Genomic DNA, 9,007 nt, shown 5'->3' with positions numbered 1-9,007 from the left:
AAAGGGAAATGTTTGGAAACCAAACCTTATCAAACATTGTTTGGTAACCAAACGTTCTACCGTCAACTTGTTTGGTGCTGTTTGATCGTATTTGGTCGAGTTTGATAAAATTTCAAGGCCATCAAATATTTGATCAAACAAGAACTTAAAACATTTCTTTTATTCTCGTGTTTGATGTGTAAAGTTTTGTTCGTTTGGACAGCCGTACCAAACATGTTTGGTGCGCGCATGCGTACCACGCATGCTCAGCCGCTTGTATCCACGTGTGGTTTAGGTATTTCTGACTCAAAGTTCTTTGCTTGTGGAGTTTGATCTGAGTTAGATCAAACATGCTTTAACCATTTGGCCACTCACTTCAACATTAGCATGTTTGGTCACCAAAAAATGTTTGATGTTGTTTAATCGCCAAACATTTCCCGTTTGGCCAGGCCCTTAGGCAAAACGTTTAAACGGGAAAAATAATCGTGCTGCACATGTGGCATGCATGTTAGCACATGTCATTTGTTTGCGGTACTCTGCTTAATAGGCATTTTGCAACTAACGATCACATGGTACAAAATCCGCCATGCTGGAGGGCAAGCTCATCATTATTCCCCCACTGGGACATTCAAACAAAGGCAAGTCAAGCTTGACTGGTTCAGGTCTCTTTGTTTTAATGTCCCAGTGGGGGAATACCATGTGATCGTTAGTTGCAAAAGGCCTATTAACAACATTTTGAGATTTTAACGGGAGCATTCGAATGTGAATCTTTTGTTCTCAATAGATAATTTGCAACCAATTTCTAGAGAAAGATAACAATGCTGCAATGTACAATTACTAGTGGACGAACAAAAGGAGCTAATTAATGAGAGATCTTTTGTTTTTGATGACGATGACGTAAGCTCCTATTCTTACGCTGAAATTCCTTGTACCAATTTATTTTTGGGTTAACTCGCCCACATTCTTCATCATGAAAGAGATCCTCGCAAAAGACTTATGAAAGTGACGTTTTCCGTTCCACAACGTTCAACCTGTGAAATGGTCTACTGATATACAGTTCAACATTTGCTTACGAGATTCACCAACAAATTTTCACCTGTGCGTCACCGGTTTAAGTCTTTCATAGCACCTGAAGATAAGCAGGCATTAAAAAAAAAAACACTTTCTGAGATTCAGCAGAGTTCTTGGGGCTTAAAAGTTACAGTCTACTTTACTATTCAAGATTTTCGAGATTCCTAGAAAACGTGCAGAGGGGTATTCAACCTTGTTTGCCTCACTTGGAGGGGGAAGCGCCCTCGGAACGAGGTTGATTACTGCCTACAATAGTTACCTTAAAAAACACTGAGAACAAAATGTAAGAAAACACTTAATTCACGGAAAAGACAAAATAAACAAAATACCTCCAAAATTATCCACTTGAAACTAAAATTAATGTTTTTCTTCCAGTGGACTTTTCCCCGTTTTTCTCTTGCTTTCCGACAGGGTAGTTGCAGATTTTAGTACGTAGCTCTTTTCATTGGAAAGGTAAAACGGAATCTTAGCTTTCTTTACATTTTGTTTCATTAACGTATGAGTTTGCACAGATGGCATCAATCATGCTATTTAAAAATTGACTTCAAATGCTAATAGAACTTGTTAGACTTTAGTTAAAGCTCCAATTTTAAGCCTTTTAGCTTTGATAACGAGCCAGTTATTAGCCATCAAACACTTATAAATTCTTCAGTGACTGTTCTGTTCAGGCTACGAAATAACCTTTGCTCTCGACAACGGTAAACAATAACTTTAATGATCTGACGAAACTGCTAGTGCACGCTTCGCATAATGACTACAATCCTTCGAGCGAAAAGCACATGGTACCCCATAATATTAACATGACAAAAGTCCCCAGTAGGGTGGTCACATTACAAGTCTAGTCTCACAGGGGGTCGTGATGCTCTTCCACAGCGGGTCCTGGCTCGAAAAATGACAAAGGCGATACTGATTCCATTATATTCTTTGTAAAAATGTAAATTTTCAAAGCATCATTGCTCAGAGCTTATAAGAGCTTATGCAATGCACTTCCAATATTCATTACTTTATTCTCGGCTGACTGGTTAGAAAACGTTAGCCCTATGCTAATATAGCAAAAATATATCACATCTTAATGGAAAAGAGAAATGAGGCTGTTGACGTAGTCGCCTACTATGAGACTGCCACCACTGTTTATAGCAACGTAGGAAGGAAAGCCTTTTTGGAAATACTGTCTATCAATTTTACTCAAAAACTTGCCGCCCGGGGTAAAGAGTTGCAGTCTACGGTTACGTGAATCACACACAATCAGTCGGTTGTACTTGTCAATAACGAGTCCATGAGGACCATCAAACTGGCCATCATTGGACCCCTCACAGCCAATGTCATGTAAATACAATCCCGTTTTGTCAAATACCTTGACACAATTAACAAACAAATAAGAAACAAAGAATTTGTTCTGGTGATAAATAGCGCAATCTGGGAATTTATCACGGTCTGGGGCACTGAAGGATTGGAGCAAGTCATTCCCATCAAGGGAGAGGACCTTGATTTTCTTGTCCGACCAGTCAGTTATAATTATACGACCATCACTCGCAATGGAAAGGCTACCTGGTTTATCAAGATGTTTATCATTGATGTGTTTGATGAAGTGACCCTCCTCACTAAACACACGAACCTTATTGTCGCTTCTCGGAACTAAAGTCAGCAGGTCACCAGAGTCCGTAAATGCCACAGAACAAGGTTCACCATCAAGTTTTATCTCACTTCGAAACTTTCCTTCTAAGCTAAACAGTTGAATTCTTTCATTCCGCACATCTGCAACAGCAATTGTTCCCGTTTTCTCGCTCACATCAATATCGAAAATGCCATCAAATTCTCCTCGTCCCTTCCCTTTTGAACCAAACTGAAAGGCAAATTGATATTGATGCTGATGAACCTGCAAAATCAAAGGACTACCAGTCAGCGGTTGTCCATTCACAAAGATCTCTACTCTGTATTGTCCGGCACACTGTGGTGTGTATGTCACTCTGTAGTTCCCGTCTTTGGTGTCTTTAATGTCCGTATTTAGTTGATCACCTTCTGGTGTCAATATGTTGACTTTGATTTTATCATCTTGTTGATAACATTGAAATCCTTCTGAATCCTTGGTAACAATGACGAAATAGGTCTCCTTCCTTTCTTTTACTTCCTTGCTGTCTTGACCTTCAGCTAAACACTTTGAGGGATCAGTCTTCGTGACAACAACTCGATCCATAAGATCCAATTTCGTTTCCACCAAGTAATGTATATGTGGCGACATGTAAAGATCGGGTTTTCTTACATTTAACAGTTCATTACAACGTCCGAGGATGGCGTGATTTGTTTGTAGAATTTCGACGCTGAAGCTTCTTTCTAAGATACTCTTGCAGCGTTCGAAGCAGCTCTTCAACTGGGTGGCAGCCAGCTCGAAGTTTTCCAGTCGCGTTGCGTGATGTTTTTGTTCCGCTTCATAAATTTCACGAAACTTGTCCTTCATTTTCCTCTCGTGTTCTCGCAAATCACGAATCAATTTTTCCACAGTGTCTGTCATTTTCTTTTCCTCGTTCAAAATTTCAATTTTGTTTTTGTTTTTTAGGTCAGTTTGTTTCTTAATTTCACTCTCATATCTGACCATTTCCGCTTTCACTTTGGCCACAGCGTCGGACATTTGCATCTTTTGTTCTTGTACAGCTTTCTGAGTGTCTGTCATGATGTGTCGATTATGACTCACTACAGTACATTTGTGGCAAATCAGAACTTTACAGTCCTCGCAATAAAATTCGAGGGGTTGATCTTCATGATATTGCTGTGAACACATCACGGGTCTGTGGATCAACTCTTGCACATCTTGCGCTTGCAATTTGTCGATCAAAACATTGCGATGACCCCTTGTGGCCTTCAAGCGTTGGTGAGCTTTAAAACAAGATGCGCACAGAAAATCCTGGCACACGAAACAGTAGCATGTTGCGGTGTTGTTCTCGTCACAACTGTTGCATCTTTGAGACTGTACGCTGCCATCTTCTAGAGCCAGAACATCAACCAATCGGTTGAGATGAAACGATGACGGCAAATTCTCAAAGGTGTCTGTTTCGGGAATTTGGAATAAAGTCTGGCAAACCGGACATTTGATTGTCGCTTTTAGCTGTCTCCTTGCAACGTTTGCATGTCTGTTAAGACACTCCAGGCAGAATGAGTGAAGACATGGTAATGTCTTGGGATTTTTAACTGTCTCTATGCACAATGGGCATTCTGCTTCTTTTTTAAGATTCTTGAAAAGCTGCTGAACATCCATGATGAAGCCAAGCAACGGAAAAATGAGGGAGTGTGAAATAGTGACGTCACTTAAATCCCGGGACTGTGTGTGATTGACACGGAGTCCCTTTTTGTGACATTCTAATGCACTTCATCACGAAATAACACCCATTTTCTAGCTGAAATTTTGGTTTTGCTGAGAACTCAGGGTGCTTACCATTAAGCCAAACCAACCGTCCAGAAACCGGTTGGACGAAACGCTGAAAATGGAACGACATTTTCCGATTGTAGCGATGGACCTAAATGACGGTCCTCTCTTCCTTAATTGTGAAAAACTACCCGAAATATAAGAAATTGTTCAGCCTGACCTTGGAAATTGTAGGTTCTTATATGAGGGTTTTTACTGTCTAAAATGTTCGAAATAATTGGGGCTCTTTTTTGAACTGACTTCTTTCCAACTTCATGCGTTACTCCTGGGATTTCATCTTGGCTTCCCCTGCGAGACAGTCGTGTTTGCGTCTTCACTTTGAAGAGGGACTTCTTGGAGTACGGATTTTTTTCAGGCATCAAAAGGAGAGGGCGCCTTTTGAAGATGTATGAGATCGGTCGCCAGTTTGATTTTTGAAGACTTCCTTGGTGATTAATAATTCGTTCTACTCCTGCATGAACAGAGTTTAAAATATCCATAATTACGGAACTGCACTGAGTTTCTCCACGCCATTATACCATAGGTTACTACTGGTATAATGAATTTCAAATAGATCTCTGCTAATACTTTAGCAGGAACCGTCTTCATTCTTCTCAGTGCTCCAAAATTCTGTGTGAAAGATTTCTCCACATGGTCTAAATGCATTGACCATGTCAGCCTGTTATCAACACTAAGGCCAGACAAGTAGTGTGATTCATAATGTTACTAAACATATCCATTTCCAAAATAAATTGGTGAATTTGGACCTGTGATGCATGATTTCTTGAGAACCATAACATCGTGCTTGATAAAATGAATGCTAAGTCTGTTCCTTGGGCTCCAGGGCCCGGTTGTTCAAAAGCCGGTTAACGCTAACCCCAGATTAAAATTTAACCAAGGAGTTTATTTCTCTTCTCCCAAATGCTGATCAATGCTGATATTCGGGAAAACTTTACATTAGAAGAAGTCAATCTTGAAAAACAAGAATAACCAAACGGAACTTTCACCAAAAAGTTGAAAACAGGAAACGAATGTTTACACTAATCCTGGATTAAGTTAATCGGCTTTCGAACAACCGGCCCCAGAGCCGTAGTTGCTCAAAGATTTTGTTTGATTGTAAGCAAACTTGGTCAAAGTTCTTCCCCGCACAGTATGGTGTAATCACCGCGTACATAAACCGTGCATTCCCAAGAGAAAAGGCACCAGGAAGGTCATTGACGTAGATTGTATATAGCCTGGGACCGAGGAGTTATCCTTGAGGAACACCATACTGAACTGTATGTAGATCCAAGTCAGAAAGTGGTCATTTAAACAAAAACACTTTAAAGATAGTGATGGCCATTTTCGAATAAGGTGAACTTATTTTGCAATAGGAACTTGAGAAACTCATTTTCAAAGGAACAACTTGAAAGGCCAAACACGCGCACTTCAACCGGAAATCTGGTACATTAATTGGGTGTGACAGAACGACTTGTAATATAATTTTCTCTTGTCTTTTTGCGTGCCGTTTTTATCAGCTGTCTGTATGTGTTCATTGTGTCTTGTCATTGAAGGAATTACGGCTGGTTAATGTTGGCCGCTGTGCGAGCTCTTGTTGAACAACAACCTGTCGAGGAAGATTATTCCAAGTTCAAGTATGTATTGGTATTGGCAAACAATTGTAGAATTACAGTCTTTCCTAAACAACATAGTGTGGTAAAAAATAATCAATCTTATAAGATCTCGTCATAGGTTCGATGACATGAAATTTCTGAAAATCGTTTTTTTTCAGAAATATAATCATTTACTCAGAGTATCGATTTGCACCAGTAATGCAGCAGCTCTCGTAACCTGCTATAGTTGTTTAGGTTTGTAAGTCACTGTTTCAATTGTTTAGTCTTTTGTTTTTGGCTATGGTAGCGAGCCAATCACATTATACGTTACGAGAGCTGCTACATTTGTACAAGATTTAAGTCCATCCAATTTTGTAAAAGCCCCCCAAAAGTACATTTACAGTGTTGCGGCAAAATCGTGACTTGACCATGACAACTTTCTTCAGCGTCTATTTTTCGACTATTTTAGTTTGCTAAGGGTCCAGAACTCTCTCTATTCTGCTTGGAATTTGTGAAATGGGTGTTACATCATATTCAGTTCCCACTCTGTTTCCTTTACTGCAGCAGTTTATTTCTTCTCATACAGTTGGCTGGCGATCCTGATTATTCTGGCTTACATGGCCATGGTGATTGTTATCCTTCTAAATGTGCTCATAGCTCAGCTAAGCTATACATACAGTGAAGCCAAGAGTAACGCCAAGCTGCAATACGCCATAGATAGGATTGTTATTGTCACCCGTATAGAGTGCAGCCGATTTGCAAGATTCGTGAGTATTTAATTTAAGACAAGAGGCAAGAACTCGTACGACAGTCAATGAAATTCCTAGTTTTGTTGCGTAACCAGCACAAAAAGTCAAGTCATCCAAAAATTCCACATGAACTTGAACAATTCGCAAATCAGAGTTACCTTATGCCTCAAAGCGGACAGGAAATCGGTACTCAGCGTCCATGTTTTTTGCCCAAAAAAACCAAAGACTTGCATATGAGTAGATCTCACGTGAAAACCGAGAATCGATATTTATTTTTTTCCTATGTTGAGCGTTTTTTGGGGGTTATTTGCAATAAAACAATGGATATCCAGTTCACTGAAGCATGAAAAGTCCCAAGAGTAATAAACTTGCATTGTGTTTATGTAAAGAACCCCCAAAATGTATTGCATTATGGGATTGGGGAAATAGTCTATTTCCTGAAAACAGCAAGACATAGTATTGGGGCAATGGCAGTCTAGAGAGTTACGCGTGAATACATTTGAAGATGCCAAATCAATTTATATTTTTCAGATTTAAGACGGAGTAAATGTTTCCCTTCATCATTGACTGTAAGGTCGAAAGGGAAAACGACAATGATGACAGTACGCTTACTGAACTCGCGAAGAATAAGATATCCAACATATATTCATTGTAGAAAGAGAGAAAGAACAGCACCAGTTGAAAATTAAAGACAATTAGAAATACAGCATACTCAGCTGTCTTTTTCATCGTTTTAGAGTCTTCGCGTTAGATACTACCTTGAGGGCGAAAGTGTCAGCGAAGAAACCCTGGCTGAAGGCGAGTTGCCTTTTGTCTCTCACGAACACGTGCCTGTAGGATGGTGGGTAGGGTACTAATCCCGTTACCCAGTGCACATAAACTTCCAGGACCAAAGTTCACGAAAGATTTATGCAGTTTCCATTTCAGCTTTTTCTGGCCTTTTCAAATCCCAATCCCTGGGGCCTAAATGCCATTTACTCGGAAAATAAAAGGTGGGCAATCCAAATTCACATTTTACCCTAGTGACAGGTGTAAAAGCAATTTACAAGTCTTATGGAATTAGCTCTACTCACGGTGTTAAGGGTTAGGGTCCATTGTTTCTATCGTATATTTATTTGTGCTAATTTTTGTCAGAAGTGATCCCGAGAGCCGTTGTTATAGCTGCGCCCTGTCCCGTCAAATGATATAATGAGAGGGGCATAAATGATGTAGGTGGCAATAAGAGTGGGGAAATTTTGCTAGCAGCGTCACAATATGTTCAATACCGCTTAGACTTGAACATAAAACTCTTTACCCAAATAGGTAAATCTAGGTTCCAGTTTAGAATCAAGTGGACAAATTGTCATTGTTGTGTGTTTTGTTTTGCAGAGATTCTAGAATACAATGATGAGCGAAACCCGTGGGAAACAGTAGAGGAGAAAATGACGCTAATCAGGTTTGGGCTAGAATAAGTTACGAACTCTCTATGCCTTATGACACGTCCCCCATTTTCTCTTGCTTGTGATTATCGGACAGGTCATGAGAATTCGGGACGTGATCAACCAAGCATAGACTCCAGTTTGGAAATTTTCTCTAGAAACTCGGTGGTATGAAACTGAACAAACCGTAGAGAAGTAGACTGGTGTTATGAAACTAATGGTTTTTGTCTTTTGTTTTTTTTTTTTCATTCATCTTTAGAGATTTGATGAGGAAGGTCGTACGAAAAGTTCTTTATTGTGGATAAGCAATGATCACATTATTTCGCAGTTTTTTTTGAGGAAAGACGAAGTTTCCCACGATGTCATGAGCTAGCGATGGATACATGAAGTGGCGCAGTTAGGGAATAATATGTATTTGTAATTAAGGCAAAAATTAATTAGTTTTGAGAGTATTTTAGCAATTAAGGAAACAGCTTTTAAAGTATAGTTATCACTGTGACCTTTTTTGTATTTATCCTTTATACATAACTATATTATGATTTCCCTCTTTATCTTTTCTTTCATTTTAAAGGGAACTTTCGCTCCTATTAAAAGAACTTGATAGCGGAGGAAATGATTTGCTTAATCGTTTTTTTACAAAAAAGTCTTTATGTCAGAAAAAACCCTTTTAGAACTGATCCTCACTTTACATTTTCTCGGGCGCCGCGCCATATCGAATAATTGTGACGTGACTGTTGCCCTGTTGTTCTGACACAGACTTAGGAGTTGTTTAATAATAGGGAAACATTTTTTTACTTTTTT

The 9,007-nt window shown here is 39.4% G+C and overlaps 1 protein-coding gene across 1 annotated transcript; it reads right to left on the bottom strand.

Moving 5' to 3' along the window:
• Positions 1 to 1,374: 1,374 nt before the first annotated feature.
• On the bottom strand, positions 1,375 to 4,345 carry LOC137986499 (E3 ubiquitin-protein ligase TRIM71-like). The gene has a single exon (XM_068833532.1). The coding sequence runs from the start codon at positions 4,298 to 4,300 to the stop codon at positions 2,120 to 2,122; it is 2,181 nt and encodes a 726-aa protein (XP_068689633.1). The 5' UTR covers positions 4,301 to 4,345; the 3' UTR covers positions 1,375 to 2,119.
• Between the last annotated feature and the right edge of the window lie 4,662 nt (positions 4,346 to 9,007).

Source organism: Montipora foliosa, unplaced genomic scaffold, assembly GCF_036669935.1.
Source record: "Montipora foliosa isolate CH-2021 unplaced genomic scaffold, ASM3666993v2 scaffold_211, whole genome shotgun sequence".
Taxonomy (NCBI): domain Eukaryota; kingdom Metazoa; phylum Cnidaria; class Anthozoa; order Scleractinia; family Acroporidae; genus Montipora; species Montipora foliosa.
Note: the sequence above shows the minus strand (reverse complement) of the source record. Positions and strands in the feature narration are given on the sequence as shown.

Coding starts and splice junctions, on each gene's coding strand:
- LOC137986499 (XM_068833532.1), bottom strand. CDS start 4,300: ATGGATGTTCAGCAGCTTTTCAAGAATCTTAAAAAAGAAGCAGAATGC.